This window comes from Larus michahellis, chromosome 7 (assembly GCF_964199755.1).
Source record: "Larus michahellis chromosome 7, bLarMic1.1, whole genome shotgun sequence".
In the NCBI taxonomy this organism is placed as follows: Eukaryota; Metazoa; Chordata; class Aves; order Charadriiformes; family Laridae; genus Larus; species Larus michahellis.
The window spans coordinates 1550864-1570226 of record NC_133902.1 but is presented as its reverse complement, the minus strand read 5'-3'; the positions used below and the strand labels follow the sequence as shown (position 1 = coordinate 1570226).

Here is a 19363-nt window from a genome sequence, read left to right as displayed (position 1 = left end):
CCGGGGACTGAACCCTGAGTTTATTACAGAAAAGAGCTGGAGTAAGCTGCTTGCCAGAAATCCAAACTCTAGCCAACAAGTCCCTCCAGGCTCACTTGGAAAGGTCTTGTAACCTCATTGCCGTATGCCTGCTGGGCTCAAAATGAAATGCAAACTTGCATGTTACTTGTGGATTTGGATGCATTATCCAAGGAGGAGACAAATCAGGAGCCTGAGCAAGAAGCATATGTTATGAGTCCAAAATAAAATCTATCAATCTTTAATGAACTTCATGATAGAGGATTTTCACAGAGCCATTCCTTAACATCTTTCTTGTTTTGGTGGTTGAGGGACCTAGTGCAACCTGTTTAAATGGTGATGTTTGACTCTCTCACATGTTTTGATGAGGTACGTTATTAAACGTTGTCTGAAATCTAGCTCATAGTACATAGAATCATACTTGATTTCTTCAGAAAGTTCACCAGCAAGTTTTTCACAGCCTTCATTTATTTAGGAACTATAAAGTTGCTAAAGACCCATCCAATAAGTGTTCTTTCCACTGCAGTGACAACCAGGGTATCTTGCAATGCTACACTTGTTTTAGGAACTGATTAAGTGTTTCCTACTCTTTGTAATCACATGCTGTAGTCATTAGAATGAGTCTATACCTACTTCTTGTCCAGTTTTGGAAAAACAAGAGTTAGCCCTTAATGACTACTAATTATGATTTTTTTAGAAAAGCTCGTTTGTGTTAATACTATTTCCAGTTGCATATACATATATGTACCTACTAACTAGTCTAGCTGGTAATCAGATTTAACCAATCTAAATCATTTGACAGTATAACATATTCAAACCCCATCACCTACAGAAGGCATATTCCTTTCCAGCCAAACACTTTCCTTCACAGATGCAACACACCCCTTACAGTATTTAAGATCTTGGGGCTCAGATGTGTAACCCCAATTAGGACTAGCTTTCACATGAATTAAGCAGTAACAAGGCTGAAGTTACAGTAAATGCTGAAACTCGACTTGAGAAACACTGACACACACACATACACAGGCACTGCTAGCCATAAACATACACAAAGTTTAAAATGTTGCGCATCAGGGACTCTCATGGATGCGTTAGTGGTAAACTTTGCATCTGGTTAGAGTATTTGTAGCACCAGACTCCAGGATGGCATTTCTTCTCCTGAGTTTAGAGTGGAGCTTCATTCTGCCATCTTCCACAAACTCCATTCCGTCCCCTGGGATCCTGCTACCTTCAGAGTCTCCTTCCATTCAAAATTTGTGCGTTTGATTATTCCAGCCTCTGTGACTGACCTTGACCAAGTCTCACTTTATGGATTTCTGCCCAACTTTACAATTTAATCAAGATTTCACTGCATTTTAATCCTAGTCTACCATGTATTCCCAGTACTGCTCAACCTCTAACATACACACACACCCCTGTTAGAGGGCTCACGCCATTCCGTACACCAAACTTTAAAATGAACCACCAAGCCATACCGGACTGAGAACAGTCCCCAGTACAACTCCATCTGACACATCTGCCCAAACTGACACAGGGTGAACCTTACTAATTACAGCACAGGGTTTCTTTTGAGTGAACCATGTATTTCCCAAGTTGCTCCATATGATGCACATTCCTGTAGCTTCCCAAATGGAGCTGTACTAACTTTGCTGCCTTTACCCTGTTAACTAGCTCACAGAGAGGAGACATGATACTGGAATGACATGCATTGAACACGCTTTTGTCTAGCACTTCTCCATGTTAAACTGAAATTCAACTCCACTAGAAACTATTATTTGGAGGAACACTTTTGGTTCACCTTTTAATAACAAAAGAATTGAGTAATAATAAGTCTAGGATTCAACAACATGCAAATTTGATGCCTACCTCTTGATTTTACCTTGAAGTCTTCTACAAAACGTGAAACTAGTCTCAAACATCTCCAGCAAATCCACCTCTGTTCCTACTCCTGGGTTTGCAATCCCAATTCCACCTGCATCCCAATCCCTTGCAATCTCATTTCCACATGGCAAAGCATCCCAGAATAACGTTGTAACAGTTGCACTAGGGATTTAGGTCCCCAGTCAGTCTCCTCTTCTGCCTGAAGAAAACTTTTGTGGGGAGGAGGCTTCGCCTGCTTAGGTACTGCACTTGCATGAACTCTCCGTTATGTTGAAGGTTTTGAGCAGCCCACAACTAGAATTAGTTATCACAGAAAACACAAGTCTCATTGTACCAATTGCATTAACTCATTTAATGAGAAACCTACATTTTAAAAAATTTTAAATAGAAAAGGCAAGAGCCCCTAAGGTAGAAAGATCTCCATCTGCCTCACCCCAAAGCTTGGCTCCAGTTCAGCTTGCTACCAACTGCACCACTCCCTGTATACTCTACGGCCTTCAGCCTTTCCCCCTTGTCTTGCAACACCTTATACCCTTCTTACCACTTACATGTGCAAACAGCTTGCACTGTCAACAACTTTGTTTAAAATTATTAGAAAACTCTTTGGAGGAAGAGTACATTGGCCTGTCCATCTGCCGTCTGTGGAAAGCTGGCAATGAAGTCTCCCATCATAAGGAATTTCCTTTTCTCATTTCTTTAAAGCCCAGCAGTATGAGATATTCCTCCATTGCTCACGCAAAGTCACAAATCGTTGTTAGAACAGCTCTGCACAGGAATCTTAGAACTCATGTGGTGCAAAGCACGTTCTCATCTCTCCTCCAGTATGTGACAAGACAGAAAGAAGAGATGGCAGCAGGACTCCAAACCCAGAGTCACACCTAGAGGTGAAGGTTTCATCTAGGGATGAAAACTAGGAACGTTCCCCTCCTCTCTCCCTTATCCTCACCAACGTTCATATCTGCACAAGTCTCCACTGCTGCTAGGGCCAAATATCCAGGGTGATTAAAAGTAAATAAATTACTGCGATCACATAAGAAAAGAGATGGCACTCCGCATACCAGGCATTACTTGGCCGCTCAAGTATTCTCCTGGAAGAAATTCAGTAAGTTCTTCCTCAAGGAATCATCCCATTCAACACTGTTTGACAGCAACATTAAGTCCAAACATTTCATAACTAAGCCCTTGAAAAGTGATGGGGAGGGAGCTGTAATTTCATAAGTGTTATGCTCAAAAATTAAACACAAAACACCTTGCTAAGTGTGCAATAGCCTTGCAAATTCAGTGAAGAAGATACTCCTCTTAATTGCCACCCAGCCCAACTGTAAGCATTTCATATTAAAGGCCCAGGCCTTGTTTCCTATTCCTGATTTAAAAAAAACCATAATAATCAAATAAATTATTGTGGCAGCAAGGAAGCTCAGATACAGCTTCAGCGGGTGGTTTTAATTCTTCTTCCATTGTTATCTATAATTCACTTGAAAAGCATCAAAATGAACAGTGGACACCAATCGGGAACTATTCCTCTCATTTAGCACTTCCATATGTGGCTGGCAGTGTGGTGTGCGCTCCAAAATCTGCTAACTTTTGTTACAAACACAACCCCACCCTTCCCCTACCATCTCTGACAGGAATCTCTGTAGAAAAGAGAAACAGGGTGGAGTTTTTCAGGAGAATGTTTTTCATTGTTTTGGTACTAATTACATTTGCAGGACTGACGGCATAAGGTGTCTCATCCTCCCTTTAACAGGAGAGGACACAACACTGGCAGGAGCTGCATGAACTTTCCAGCATGCTCTGCATTCAGTCCAAAGCCCTTATCCTGGATGGAATTGATGGCTTAGTGAAGTCCTCCAACCTTCTGGCTATTTTCACATGGCTTTTAATAATTGCAACAATCTGGTCTGTTCACACAAAATTGCTTCCTCAAGGTCATCCCTCCTCTATCGTTAACGGACCAGCAACATCAACTCATCTCACAAAGGTTAGGAAGGCAGGTGGCAAAACCTCCCAGCCATCAGAAGATGTCTCCAGATTTGGATATTGGAAATCAAAGGATCCAGCCTTCTCACAGAGCCCAACCACCCGTGAGAGCAGTAGATACACCATGTGAGGTATCTCCCCAAGTCCTGAACTTGACTAAGGCCCACCTTAGCCATCTCATCATTACACACTTCTCAGGCTTGTCCAAAAGGGCAGGAGTATGTCTTGCACAGCTCATGTTAGGACAGCCTCTGTGCACAGATTTTCAGGGAGATTATCCTGCAATCTGTGTCTTACCAAAACAATTATTTTTAAGAAAAAAAGTATCAAGTCCATCTTGTTCATTCACTGCTCTCTGAGATGACAGTTGTCCACCTCAGGATTAGAGTTTAGTGTGGACTGATGGTAGTTTCTAACTCCCTGCAGTAAAAGCAGAATTGCTTTATGTCAGAAGCATTTCTAAACCTGATGAAAACAAGCTGATCTCAAGGTGATCTCTATATTTCTTAGGCAATCCTTCTGTTGCAAGATCTCTTCACAGTTTGTGAAGTTTGACAAGACCAAATATATTTAAAAAAATAAATCCAAAACACACACATACACACAACCCCCAAACAAACCTGAACTCCAAACCCATTGAAGGATATGGCCCTCAAGGATTTGGGGGGAGGGGGAAGACGGGGTAAGGAGGAAGACTACAGAAGTCAGCTGTCTTTTGAAATCCCCTCCAATTCCTAAGCAGATTTAGAAGTAGATTTTTATCCCGGGTGCTGTAATAATGGGAAAAACCAACTCCCTTTTAATGGCCTCAAGCAAATCAAGTGTTCATAATTGTGAGGATGAATGGGAAATAAGTGATAATTTTGGGGGGAGACAGGAGCTCCGAAGGGAACATCTACATGAGAAAGTAGTGAGTTAAAAACATAGGGTTGAAGGAGGCAGTAAGGATTGTGAAAGAAGACACTGTTGAGAGGTTGTATGGGCTCTTCAGAACCCACGCCTCTGAAGTTCTGTTCCCAAGTAATTCAAGAGCTCACGTGGGTGCAAAAGTTTCTATATCTAACTAATCAACCACCAGAGATGTGTCTAAGAGTGCTTATATAAATCTAATAGAAAATACTTAAAGGCTCTCAGGTGCACCATCACTGAATCTTTGTTTGGTCAAGAGAAAGACATACGCAGTGCCCAAGACTTCCTTGCTTCCGTTCTCCTGGCTGATCAAACTGATCCCACTGAAAGTCCTAACATGCTAAAAACATGCTAGCACCGCAGATGAATAAGAATCGGTGGCATTTGCCATTCCATAACCAATTACTGAAGTCAAAGGTCTAGTTTTCCACACAACCGCCCCGCCCCCCCCCCCCCCCAGCTCTCTTTACAGGCTCACGGCAGAGTTCGGAGAGAGCACTGTATCCCCTTGGCTGACCTCCTTACCAGCAGCATCCTCAAAATTTCGTTCATCTACTCCCGCAATCAACACAGAACGGTTCAGGTTGGAAAGGACCTTAAAGTTCACCTAGTTCCAACCCCCCTGCCCTGGGCAGGGACACCTCCCACTAGACCAGGTTGCTCAAAATCTCATCCAGCCTGGCCTTGAACACTTCCAGGGATGGGGCATTGACAACTTCCCTGGGCAACCTGTTCCAGGGCCTCACCACCTTTACAGGAAAGAATTTCTTCCTGATATCCAATCTAAACCTACCCTCTTCCAGTTTGAGGCCGTTATCCCGTGTTCTATCATTACACTCCCTGATAAAGAGTCCCTCCCCATCCTTCCTGTAGGCCCCCTTCAGGTACTGGAAGGCCGCTATAAGGTCTCCTCGGAGCCTTCTCTTCTCCAGGCTGAACAACCCCAACTCTCTCAGCCTGTCCTCATAGAAGAGGTGCTCCAGCCCTCTGATCATCTTCGTGGCCCTCTGCTGGACCCATTCCAACAGGTCCATGTCCTTCTTGTGTTGAGGACTCCAGAGCTGGATGCAGTACTCCAGGTGGGGTCTCACCAGAGCAGAGTAGAGGGGCAGAATCACCTCCCTCGCCCTGCTGGCCACACTTCTTTTGATATGGCCCAGGATGTGGGTGGCTTTCTGGGCTGCAAGTGCGCATTGCCTGCTCATGTTGAGCTTCTCGTCCACCAGCACCCCCAAGTCCTTCTCCTCAGGGCTGCTCTCAAGCCATTCTCTGCCCAACCTGTATTTGTGCCTGGTATTGCCATGACCCACATGCAGGACCTTGCACTTGGCCTGGTTGAACTTCATGAGGTTCGCACAGGCCCACCTCTCAAGCCTGTCAAGGTCCCTCTGGATGGCACGTTATAACTCCCAATGAAAGCAGTTTCTTTCTGTGGACCTTTTCCTAGTTGTTTATCTGCTTTGCTGAGTGCTTCAAGATTACTACCCTTTATGTTCTTTACAGGATCATAAGTACTCCAAGAAGGATTTGATGAAACCTGCATTGCCAATAGCAGTCCAGTCACCAATTGACAATATTTTTGACAACAGTTGCCTCTAATGTAGCCCAGCTTATCAGCACTTACCTGCTCTGTCACTGAAGCAGGCAGAAAGAATCTCAAGAGACTCCTATCTTCAAGGCAGAACCATCCCATGCCATCTCTAACAGGCAAAAATGAAGACACTGCCCAATTTCATAGACCACCTATTCTAGTAATTCACCATTTTTGGTCTTTCCAGCAGTTCCAGGATCATGATTGCTACTCTACTTGTTTTCATACACTAAAGACAGTTGCATGGAAGATGAAAGCAAAGCTTCTTTAGGAAGCAGCAACACTGCCAGAGACACGGAAGAGCCATATCTTACTGCTGGCATCCATTCTGTGTAATGGCAGAACCTGCTTCACTACAGCAGTAGGAGCTCAGATGACTAAGTCGACTACCGAGGACTTCCTTCTCAACTCTAACCTTCTCCTGCTGCACCTCACCATTTCCCAGAAAATACGCCTATCAATTAGTAATACCAGCACCTATGGACAGGTAGAAGTTGTTAAAGAAGCCTCGCATGCTTTTGTCTCTTGACAGCAATCGGCAGAATCCTGCCAGCATGGTGAGAACGATCCAGGCAGGGCAGACACACACAGAGCCTTGCGGCCTGGTCCTGTGTTACCCCTACCCGAGGTAATGTTACATTCACCCCTAATTAGAAGTCAAGCAAATTAATAGGAAAGCCATTCACTATAAATAGGCGGCTCTGTCACTTGTGAATTAAGAAATACACAGCAGCAGAAACAGAAAGCATCCAACATATTTGGGAAAGGAAACAAATAGCTTATCAAAATAAAAAAGAATCTCTGTGCACCACAGTAATTTGATGGGAGCTAAAAAAATTGGGACAGTGTAACAGTACGGCATACAGCTTTTTTAATTATGTTAAGATAACATCTGCAGATATTTAGCAGTCCAAATATTTTGACATTAGGTGCTGAATAAAATTCACCCTGTTCAGATTAAAAACGTCCAAAAAAAGTGAAACTACTCAGATGCTGGAATGCTGTGTCAAAGCCTTTGGAAATCTGACAGGGATTTTATTTTTTTTTTGACTGCGTATCGAAAGAGAAGATGAACATTTAGAAATTGTTCGAGTAGTCACACAGCACTGATGCCAGAAAGTGCTCTCAGCAGGCTGCGTATTCTTCCAACAGTGACCACACACTCCAGGAACTCCTCAGAAAATTTGATCAAGGGTGACACACGTTATGCCTGAAGCCAGAGGTTGCTGAATGGTCAGCATGGTGATGGGAGCAGAAAGGAATTGGGTGACACATCATAGAGTTGTTTGGGAAACTTCTGGTGGACGTTCTGCCTCATATTGAAGAGGCCACCATAAACACAAATAGGAGGTACGGAGGAGCAGGAGGCATATGCTATGGAAGAAAATATCAGGGTAGATACTATCCAACACCTGTGCGCTATAGATACACAAACATCATTACTCAGAAAGCCACTTCCATGCATCAGCAACTCCATCAAGGGTGATCAACATGTTTTGATGTTTTCTCATGATAACTTTTTGAAGGTCAGTACCACATTTTACTTCCTACTTACTAACTAGATAATTATTAGGAAATTCAGGTTAGACTATTAAGTGTATAACATGTATTCACATAATTCACTTCTATCTAATAAACATTAAACTTTGTAATGTGAACATATTTTTAGAAGCAAGTTTGCTATGTGGAACCAAGTGTTAGACTTTGTTCCAAAGGTCTCAAAATGAGAGCAAAGACACATTTCACTAAAGGAATTACTGAGCCAGTCTCTAGAAGAGAACTACACACACGCAAGGATCTGTGCTAGATCCAAACTTGAAAGGAAGGTACCTCAGTCTGCAACACATTTGCAGCATAAAACTGCCCTGCTAACCAGAGAGCACCGAGATATAGCCACCTCTGGGAGAGTTTCACTGTTCAAACACAAGCTTTCGCTTTGATTATGGTAGGAGTTGGACTCTGATGAAGTGGGAAAACATCACTGTACTAGGGTTTAGCAGCAACATGAACAGATAGTGCAATGCCTCTCTTAACCCCTGCGGCCTTCTCTTACATTTTCTCGGTTTTTAAGGGCAAGATGAAAAATGCTCAGTAGCAGGAAAGAGGTCTGCTACTTGCTATATGTGAGACACAGCCTTAACTCCCTTGCTTCCAAACAGTGGCTACGAGGAAGAGCAAAAAACAAGAAGGAACTGAAGTACTTGACAAAAGGAAAAAACACACAAGCTTTAGTCCTGAAAAGAACTACTGTGATATTATGGAAAATGTTACTCCGTAACCTTCACAGTGTATTTTCCCACAGATTGACAGTTCTACGTTTTACGGTTCACAGGGGAGCAAACCAAGACCTGGAGAAGTGAGGTCCCATCAACACCACTTTGAATACCCTTCCTTCTAGAGCACTTCAATGGACTTTCAAACTTTCAGGTCTCTAGTTTTCATGTTCGTTCTCATGGCCTCATCAGATATCGTATCATAATTGTATTTGCTAGTTTAAGACTTTCCTGGTGGTATTATTCTGCATCTCCTCCTGAGACGAAGAAACTTTGTGAACCACCAGTAGAAAAGGAAAGGGCTTTTGCACTCTGTCATACCAAGGAAAGCCCTTATTTTCTTATGCTGCTTTGAAATCTGTAAACACATGGAAATCTAAGAGGTTTGAAAAATATCAGGATGACAAGATGCAAGCAATAGTTATTAGAAGTAGATAAAAATATTCTGAGAACTGAAATAAGAAGAGGGGCGGGGGGGGGGGGGAGGGAACGACAGGGAAGAAAGGAAGTTCTCAGATTAAGCCATTACTTGAACAAGGCTGCTCAAGTTTCCTATCCTACTTGTATTCTTATGGAAAGAAAAAAGCAAGCTTGGAACCACAGTGGTATCACTTTAGAGGTGCCGAGGTTACTCTTGGAGCTGCTTCTTGCCCAAACAGCTAAGCTGTCTAGCATCAATCTGCTTCTGGGGTAAATACGATACTGGCTACTGTCCCAAATCCAAGCAATACAAACAAACAAGAAAGAAATCTATGTTAGATTTGTAAAGTGAAATAAGACCTTGCCTAGCTGGAGAGCTCTAGGGCAGTGCTGAGCCCCTGAACTTGCTGGGGACACTTTTCCTCTCCCAAGAGATTGCACTTGGATTTGAACTTTCAGCCATATAGAAAAAAGGCTGAGTTGAAGTGTCAGCATCATCTTGGATTCAAATCAATCAGCTTGATGCATGATTGCAATAGCTAAACCACTTCACCTCTGCACTGCCCTCGTCCATATGTTCTTTATATCAGCAGTCAGCAGACTGGGTGGCTCAGTGGATTCATTTCCTGTCCTAGGCTTGGGCTCCAGTTTAAACAAAACAAAAAAATCCTGAACCTGAAAAATAAAAATTAGCATGTACTGACAGTTAAATTTGCCAGACTTGTTTGCATCAAGCCTCTTCCTCCATCCAAGAAAGCTGGAAAAAACCCTTCAGGAAGCCCTGGTACAACTGGTGATTTTTAACTGTCTAGTCAGCTAGCTGGTCACAGTTCTACACAAAAGCAAAAGAAAAAAAGTAGAGACCTTTCAAACATTGACATACCTTTGGGTGAGGGGAAAGCCACAAAGCCCCAAGCAGTGTCAGCTTAGAAAAAGGAAACAGATTGGATGCAGCCATCCCCAGCTCAGTAAATTAATAGCCCACTGAGTAGCAAAATCTCCACCCGCTCTTAGAGCTGGGCTTCCTCCAGATGATGCTGCTCTTTATCAACTACAACACAAGAGTTAAATTCCCCAAGATAATTTAAATCTAAACAATGTGCAGCATTCAGCATTGATGTAGGTGCCTGCCAGCTGGTGACAGTTAAGTGGTTACTTTCTCAAGCTAAACTTATTAGCTAAGGGTCAAGACATTTTGTAATACTCAAATTGCATTTAACAGCTTGCTCTATCAGTGCACAGCATGTTAACTGTGAAAGGGGAGCTTTCTCATTGGAGGTGTGTTACAGCAAACCACCAGGAGTTTACCATATTTTGGGGCTAGAGATCCATGCTGGACTGTTTTCTTTACAAAAGAAAAGTTGGCCTGCCATTTGGGAGATAACGTAGAAGTATGTATGTCGGAAATAGATGCACTGCAGCCTTTGAATGATTGCAAGTTCTTTAACTTGGTTTCCCTGGTTCACCCTCCCGCCATCTTTCCTTCCCCCATAAAATCCTAGAAGAAATAAAACAAGTTTTAAAAAGGCAAGGAAGGCCTTATAAAAGGACAGCTAGTAAAAATAATCCATCCTCCAGATAGGCTACAATGGCTCCCCTAAAGACACTGTTCCAGAACAGCACAAAATAGGAACAAGAATTAGCCCTGCTCTCTCGGGATTAAAGCAGCAATCAATAGATAGGATCTCTCAAGCCTGAAGATATAAAAAACACTATCAGTCTGAAGAAGGGACCCTGCTGCTGTGCCCATCCACACACAACTCTCAGAAGTGCTCTATGTGCTTGATCAAACCATTATCTCCTGGCTTAGCCTGTCCTACTCATGGAAATGCAACCTTTACTATCCAGGGCCTGTTGGGAAAAAAAACTTTTTCCTTCAGTCTCTAGAAACAGGAGACATCTTGAAGCAGAAGTTCAGAGCCACTGTAGTTGCCATTCTGCTGACAGTGGAGAACAATAGTGACTGTCAGAGAATTAGAGCATTTGCAACACAGCAAGGAGGCAAGTTAAAAATAGTGCGGATCCAATCTGCCTTCAATCATACCTACCTCACATCAACTTCAAAAGCACCAGCTGCACATACAAGTGAAATGAAATATTGAGGTGAAATATAACTAATACCAAAAATAGATGAAAGCATTTTGAAGTTCTACCCTGCTAATTTGCTGTGGCTTCATAATTGCACTGTTTTTGTTTTGTTTGAGTTTAGTTTTCTGTTTTCTTTTGTCTGCTGTTTCCAGAAAGGACCCACACAGATGTAAGCATCCTACCCTCTCAGAGGAGCTGTGTTTGTAGTAGGAGGGAGTGCAGAAAGGAAAGAGTACAAAAGGCTGTATATCAGGTTGCCAAAAAGCCCTAAAGAACTCCTTACAGCCTCTTTTACTTAGAATTCCGAGTGACACTAACATTACGGATTAACATAAGGAGCAAGTAAATACTTCAATTTCAAAATTGATGCCTCCAGACAGCTTGAGCTGCTGCGCACACACTAGTTTCAGTGCTGCTGCTAGAAATTCAGTGGCACAACCCTGCTCTACTAGAGAGAGGTGTCTTTTTTTTTTTTCCTCTTTCTTTCAAGAATATAGGACTATCAGTAGTGCCAGATGTTTTAGGGAGGGAAAAAAAAAAAAAAGGTAAAAAGAATCTCACACATGAAAGTGAGGGCTTGCTACTGGCTTTCTGCTCACACTCCACAGACCATATCCAAGCCCAAAAGAACAGTTCCACCTTGAAAACTGGCTGCATAAAATTGTCACCTCGTTCCACAGACCTGTTCCTGTGAGATCGCTGCTGACTTTCCCTACAAGCTTATGTTGGCTTTTTATTTCTACTGAACTCTGGTGAGACAGATCTGGCACTGCAGGAGGGAGCTGGATTCTCTCCTTTACACCAGCAGCACCACTAAGCTGTAATTATTCACACCTGTCCAAACCTACAGGCACAAACGGGCTCCACACCCAGGCTTCTTGGGTCCCTGGTCAGATCCTTGGCCAGCCTGAGCTACAGCTACTTTAGAAATAACAGTTTCTGCCACAGTCCTTAGCATCCCTCTCCCCTGCAGTGACAGGTAAGAATCCAAGCTGCACTCAGCAACTTTTCTTTCCCAGGCTCACTTCTTTTAGCAGCATGCTAAAATGCAAAGTTCTGTCCTGCAGACTGCAATTTACGGTAACTTTGCCACTTTTTAAGACTTTTCTTGAGCTTCTGGGAAACTATTGTTTCCTTAGCAGCCTGAAGGGAGCTGCTGTCTGCAACCATCATTCTTTGTGACTGTAACGAGACAACTTCCTAGTTAGAGATTTTCATTAATTGTGTGATTAGCACCAAGAGATCACAGCACAAAGAAAACAAGGTGCGGCTAGAAAACAGCAGAGTCTTAGAGATGTTGGACACCCCAAACACCCCCAATGACCCTTCACCAGCCAGCAGAGGCAGGCTGTGTGACCTGATGCAAATGAACAGAAAACTCAAGGCTTAGTTTCTCTCCTGTTCATAAGCCATGAACACTCATGACACAGATTCAGCAGATGCCTTAGTGCCTAAACCTGAAACTCGATGGAGAAGCACTAACTTCAACGTCCCAGAAGCAACAGTTGAAGCAGAAAACATCAGGAAGGAAAATGCAAAATGTGTCCTTTTTGTTCATCATGATAAGAAAAGGAAAAGAAAGACTTCCGTTTCTTCCAGCTCTGCAAAGAGCTCTGTGTTTTCCTCCATGAAAGACCAGATGCCAAACCCAGAACTGTTTTCACATGCACTATGCAACCTGAATGTTGCACCAGTAAGTCAGGGGTGGGTGGGAAGGGAAACCAAAGGTGCCTAATTTAATTCAAAGCCCTCTGGGAACACAGCTATTATTTGTATCCAGACCTTACAGGCACAACTGTTACAAGCAGCCATCCAGGGACCAGCTTTCATCAGCTACAGCAACTGATGGTGATGGCAGTGGGATGAGGAGAAAGCGCATTTTCTGAAGTACTCTGCAAGGACTCTGCCAAGCACAAGCACACCCATGAACAGGTCATCCCCGAGTAACTATTTCCTCATTTCTTTCCCCTTCCTTGTTCAGGCTTCTTTGCAGCCATTCAGTCTGGTCTATTTTCCAAGACCACTTGTCAGATCTTGTGTGTGAGCATTCAGATAGTGATGGGGAGTCAAGATAAAGGTGATTTTTTCCTGTGTTTGAGAAGTGTAGAGCAAATTAAGGAACAAAACCCAACTCAACACAGCCAGTCCATCCACACATCCCCCTGTTGCTCTCTAAGGACAGGTGTATTGCTGGATAACTTACCCTCCTCACAGTTGCTCCCCGTGAAGCCAGGACAGCACCTCCATTCCAGCGTGGTCACAGTTCGGTAGGACATTTTGTACGTGGGCCTGATGAGAGTCCTGTAACTAACACAAACAAGAAGTCAGTAGAATGCACTTACCTAGCAGTGTTGCTACTAATTCATAGAATATCTTCCTGCCTGGATCCATCTCCAGAGCACCCAGCCACCCCCAGCTGCAGAAAAAGGAGACAGACAAAATAACAGCAAGGGTTTACCACCGTGTGAATCCAATTCAACAACCCTTATTTTTCTCCTTAAACCCTCATACTCTTTCCCAAACCTCTCCCCCAAATAACACCTGTATGCTTTGTGGAGGTCTCATTGCTACAAAGTCATTGCAAGTAACAGAACTAAGTAGTCTTGTTTCTCTCACTCTACCTCCACCTGGATTTCTCTGACATTGAATGAAGGCTGGCATTAGCCTTTCCTCTCTCAGCACTAACAGAGTTTCCAAAACATTACTCTCAAAAATTGCATAAATCCCTCCGTTCTCTTCCCTTCTCCCACCGCCACCAGTCAGGTCCGGGGTGTATCAACACATCAGCGTGACAAAGATCATCATGACACAACACTACATCAGTGCTCTGTAGCACTGGCTACATGGAGCCATTTTCCAGCTATCTGCCTCACGCCTCGGATTTCCCCATCTGAAATAGGGTTACACTCTTCCTCACCACAGCCGAGGTTCTGCAGGACACATTGTTAGCTCTGTGTACAGCGCACAGCATCCCCAGGCTCCCAATTCAAGCACAAGTTCTGCCATACCCCCTTGGAAACTAGAGGGCTACCTGCAGACACAAGCAGACCTACCCAAGGCACCAGTGATTCTAAAGTCAACACAAAATAGTTGCATAAATGCCAGTTTTTCCTTTAAAACAGCAGCCCGTCAAAGCTGGCAAATCAGAGTTTTCCCAGTAGACAGCCAGACAAGTCACTGCTGCTATTCACGAAGCTAAAAGCAAACACAGAAGTTGTACTCCACAAGCTCCCCTCAAAATTCCTACCCTGATTTAACAGCCAAAGGAATTTGGCACGCACAGGGAGAGGCTGAAGCTTTGGGATTACAGTGTTGCAGGCTGCAGCTTTATGCTTCTCTCTCAAGGCCAGGCAGACACAAGCCCTGAGCACCTCTGGGGAAGAGCCTCCTCTGGCAGTGCCGAGAGCCACCAGGAGACGGAGCACTGCCCCAGCCTGCTCCGCTTGCAGCACTGCCCTGGGTCCAGCCAGGAACAAGGCCAGAAGGGAGGTAGAAATTGCATGAACCTCATCCAAAACCCCTCCAAGGGGTAGCAGGCACAGGTGTACATCCAGGCCAGCACTGCAGTGACACTGCAGTTACTCTATAGTTACTCTGAAGAGTAGTAACAAAGGCTTGCCAGGAGAGGCTGCCCATGTATGCCTTGGAAAGAAGGCAGCAGCTCAGTTGTGGTTAACGCAGTCTTTGGGAAACTAATTTCTCAGTAAACTGTTGCTGATTATTTATGCCAGCTGCCAAACACAGAAACCAACTTCTCCTATAGCCACCGGAGAGAAGGGCCGCACAAGCTTCCTCCTGAGCACGTGGCTGCCTGCGCTTCGAACAGCATCGCCAAGCAGTGGGAGAGCAACACTGCCTCCTGAGAACATTACGTCCTCACCCTCCGAGTTGCCAAAAAGCACGCCAGTTACTGCTAATGCTGACAACTGCGCTCCAGGCACTTGTCTAATAAAGGCTGGACAGAGCCAGCTCATCCCACCTAGTTCTTTGCGCTTCTGCATCCAATGGTATTCCGGAGTTTGGAGTCATGAGCGAGTGTGAGGACTTGGCACCACGTTGATATAGGTAGACCTTCAGTGCTTTTTCACCAAGAGACCTAAGGCATGAAGACTTTAAGTGTCTTGCTGAGGGTCCCTCAGAACGGCTCTGGCAAAGTTCAGGAACTGAACCCAAGCCTCCCGACTCCCAGTCCTGGCATTGGACTCAAGACATCTTTCCACACATAAGCCCCAAACCATCAGTCAGAAGTTCATGACTTTGTCACTAACACCACAGCTGGATTTGACCTTGAGATGAAAGTCTCCAGCCCTGTTACCAGTGTCCAGAGCCAGCTAGTCTCCAACCACACCGTGATTTTAAAACCATGTTTCTGCCAACACCAAGATGTTAAAGCTCTCTCAAACTTCATTATGAAGTGTGGAGAGTGGCTTGAGCCAGACTGGAATCTTGGCAGCAGTTCTTTGTCGGGGAAGTAGCTATAGTTTAATCCTCAAACAAGCAAGGACTTCTCAGGGCATGACAAACGTGGAGCTCGGCTGTCACAGCCTACCACCCACCCTGAATTTCCTGGAAGAGTCCTGATTTTTGCAGCTCCGTTCAGCTTGTGCAGTCAGGCATGCAAAGTGGTCCCAGCTTGCTAGCTCCAGTTTGCTCTAAAGTTGCTCTGTTTTTCATAGTATCATTTTTCCTCAATCATATGACATGGCACCAAGGTCTCCTGTTACATATCACATCACACAGATTTCTGACTGCTATTCCAGGAGGGGAACAAAGAAAACTCCTTTAGCAAAGCATCACCACTGTCTGATACCTGAAGCATTGCAACCGAAGGAGAGAAGAAACCATGGGAAGAGGAGAAGAAAAGAAGATACCTGTTAAAGATCAGAAGCCTCAGAATGAAAATATGTGGAAAACACAACAGGCAGAAGGGATTGGTAGCAGAATAAGAAAGCCTTTCCCTTGGATGTCACCCAAGCCACAAACACTGTCATAGAAATCTGCAAAACCACAGTAAGAAGAGGTTAGGATGAGCTACAACCTGCACCTCTTTGCTTCCCAGACAGCCAAAGGATGCGCTCAGCACACACAGTCTCCTTCAGCCAAAGGCTTCCAGGCACTTCACAGAGAAGCAAGCTCCCAGGGCCTGCCACTCTGCAGTGGCAGATACCTGCAAGAGACAGGTATCATCTACCAACATGTTTGCTGAAGCTCACAGCAAGGTCCTAGGGAGTGGAGGAACACTGAGGGAAGAACCCAGAAAGAACTCAACTAGTGGCCACTGCTGTTACTAGATCAGATCAAACACCCACCTGGCCTTGGAGACTGCCTGATCAGTGTGAGACAAGCTACAGGAACTCATCTGCATTCAGCCATCATTTGAGAAAGAGTCTCTTGCTTGTGTGTCTCAAAGTGACTGCCCAGAAAGTGGTAATTTGGTGAGGGAGCACAAGATAACTGATTAACTGATTTGAAGGTAGAAATACTGGAGAGGCTGAGGGATAGCAGCCAACAAGTCTCACGCCTCAGCACACAAGGATATGTTCCCCTTGCTCTCAAGGAAGTATCACTGAACACAACAGCCAGACATGACACAAGAAATGGAAAGAGCATCACATTCTTGGATCAGAGCCTCAAAAGTCAGGTCAAAGAGAAAGGCATGATCTCTGCCATGACCCAAGCAGGACAGACTGTCACAAACAGGAAATACCTTCCCCCCCCTTTATGAAATCCATAACATATATCCATAATATGCCATAACTGGCATATTGTCTTTTGAACAGGGACAATCCATCTTATTATAAATAAGTGCTACCTTTACATTAAAAGAAGATCAAAACAAAGCTCGTGGTAGTTCCTCTAATTTTTGGTGCCCATGGCCTGATTTACAGGCATGCCAAGAATCTAAAATTCCCTATAGAAAATCAGGGTGTTCTGAAATCAGACTTCAAATACGTCAAGTTAAGTAACCAAATCTTGAAGTACTTATCTGCCCTGGAAAGAAGGAAGGTTGGAAAGAGCTAGGCAAGTATCAACATAGAAAAGAATATCCTGTGGTTGTACCCAGGGACTCTATTTCTCAGAGAAGCTATCAAGAACATATTTGGTTCTCAACACCCCCACCCCCCGCCTCCGGACAGACCATCATATTTTAAAGCCTACCAGACACTAATTACACCAGGTAGCTTCTCTATGGAATACAGACAGGATAATATCACCTCAAACCAGTGCCACAGCTGACGCAAGGACAAGGAGTATCTTTGTCATCATGTTTGCACTCACAAGCACGGCAGAGACCATCACTCTGTGAATCAGACCCGTGCTCCTTTTTTTCCCTGGAGCCTCAGCTCTTCCAGCTTCCCAAGCATAAAGTCAGTAGTTCTCTAGGGAAGAACGTAACCAGAGGAGTTTCAAATGTGCTCCTGTAGACACTGGACAAAAAACAAAACCTGCAGCTGCAGGAGTGTTGGAGGCCATTGTACGTGTCCTGTCTGCCAAAGAGGAGGAAGAGGACTCTGTTTTACTCTGAGCATGTCTGGTTTGCACAACTTAAAGAGCCTAAAAGTCAGAAAACAGAAACTTATGCACGCCCCATCCCCAGTTGTACAGAGCAATACTTTACAGACTCTCAGTCCCCCCCAAAAAAGACAAAGGACACAGAGAAAGATGTTTCTACACCACTAGAGTAATCATCAGCTCCTGTCTTTATTAACAATTAGATCTCTATCACAGAGCGGCACTACACTTCCCTACCAGCAAGGGGGAAGAGTGCCCAGACAGCATGTCTGGGCAAGATCAAAAGGCCTTCAATTAGCAGCCTGAGGACACCTGCACCTATGCACAATCTACAAAGCAGATGGCCCTCCGCCTGTGCCCAGCCAGCAGCACACAGGTCCCCTTCTGAAAGCACAGCCATCCACATTGTTCCCAAACCTGAGGGCACACCTTTGTGCTACAGCTCTAATCCCTTACACACCCTGAGCCCCTATCTGTCCTTTTCCCTGGGTCACTGTTTATCACACATTTATATCCCGTATGTGGATGGGAGAGCAGGCATCTTTTTGCAAGAATATGACTATATCTTGGAGAAAAATAAGGGAATTAAACACAAAAAACAGTTTGTGTGTAACAGGACTTCAAATAGCAACCCTAATGTACTGGAATAAGCTCTGGGATTTATTATTCAATTGACTGGAAAGAAAGAGAGAGAGAAGGATTTCCCTGTGGCATTACTGCTTCTGCAAATGAGGAGAAACATCAGCTACGGGCCAATCTCTTGGGAGATCCCCAACTTCTCTTACTGACCCTGTAGCAATAGAGTCTTCAAAAGCAGAGAAGACCAAAATGGATGAGCCCGCAGAATTCCTTCTTTGTTATTCTGCAAACTAGCTTGTAAAATCCCTCTGGGAGCAGAAATGTGCTCAGTTTAAATGCAAACAAAAAAGAAAATGCAACATTCAAAAACACCAAACAGCAAGAATGATCCATGCAAGATCTGTAACCTGCTTACGTTAAAAACGTCATCAAAAGCACAAAGCATTTGTGATAAGCCAAACCAGCAAGAATACTGAAAGGAAAAAAATGGTGCAATGACTATCAGTTGGAAAGGGCATCACAGCCCAGTTCTGATGTGTTGCAAGAATGCTCTCCCCTTCCATCTCTCTCACCTTTGAGTGATGTTTGAAGTGACAGATGAGTAACTTCATGTTTGGGGGTTCAATGGCTCATGCTAATGTACAGAGACCAGGTGAGCCCATCCCCGTACAAGGAAGCTATGGATTTCCAGGGGAACCTCCAGGTTCTCTGAAGCCAGGAAGTGCTGCAGAGACAGGATGCTCAGAGGCTAGAGTGAAACAGTTATGTGAGCACTGAGTACAGCAAAAAATAGCAGGATTAAAAACTCACATGACCTTGCTGGGAACATTCCTTTTTCTAGGATGAAACAAGTAGGAGATGAGTCAGAATATCCTGCCCCAATCTAAAGCAGCATGGTTCCAGAGATGAGACAGGGATTTTCACAGCAACAACAATTTGCAGCAGAAAACATTTGTCTTTTGAAGACTGTAACAGTGCATGATGTGCCAGGCTGTTCACCACATTCATTTACCTCTCGAGATACTGATTTACTGACCACAACAGTCATACACAAATACTCTAATCAAAATTAGGCCAATTAGCATATAGCAAGAAGCTGTCCTATTCTTAA

The 19363-nt window shown here is 44.1% G+C and overlaps 1 protein-coding gene across 10 annotated transcripts in view; it reads right to left on the bottom strand.

The window, feature by feature from the left end:
* The window catches only part of COL26A1 (collagen type XXVI alpha 1 chain), a 181560-nt gene that overhangs the window by 130507 nt on the left and 31690 nt on the right, over positions 1–19363 (bottom strand). For 7 of the 10 annotated variants that reach the window (XM_074595064.1, XM_074595063.1, XM_074595056.1 and 4 more), the window contains one exon: positions 13364–13467. In XM_074595064.1, the coding sequence (XP_074451165.1) occupies positions 13364–13467 (104 nt within the window). The remainder of the gene's footprint in view (positions 1–13363; positions 13468–19363) is intronic. The other 3 variants (XM_074595065.1, XM_074595057.1, XM_074595062.1) reach the window with 1 other exon arrangement.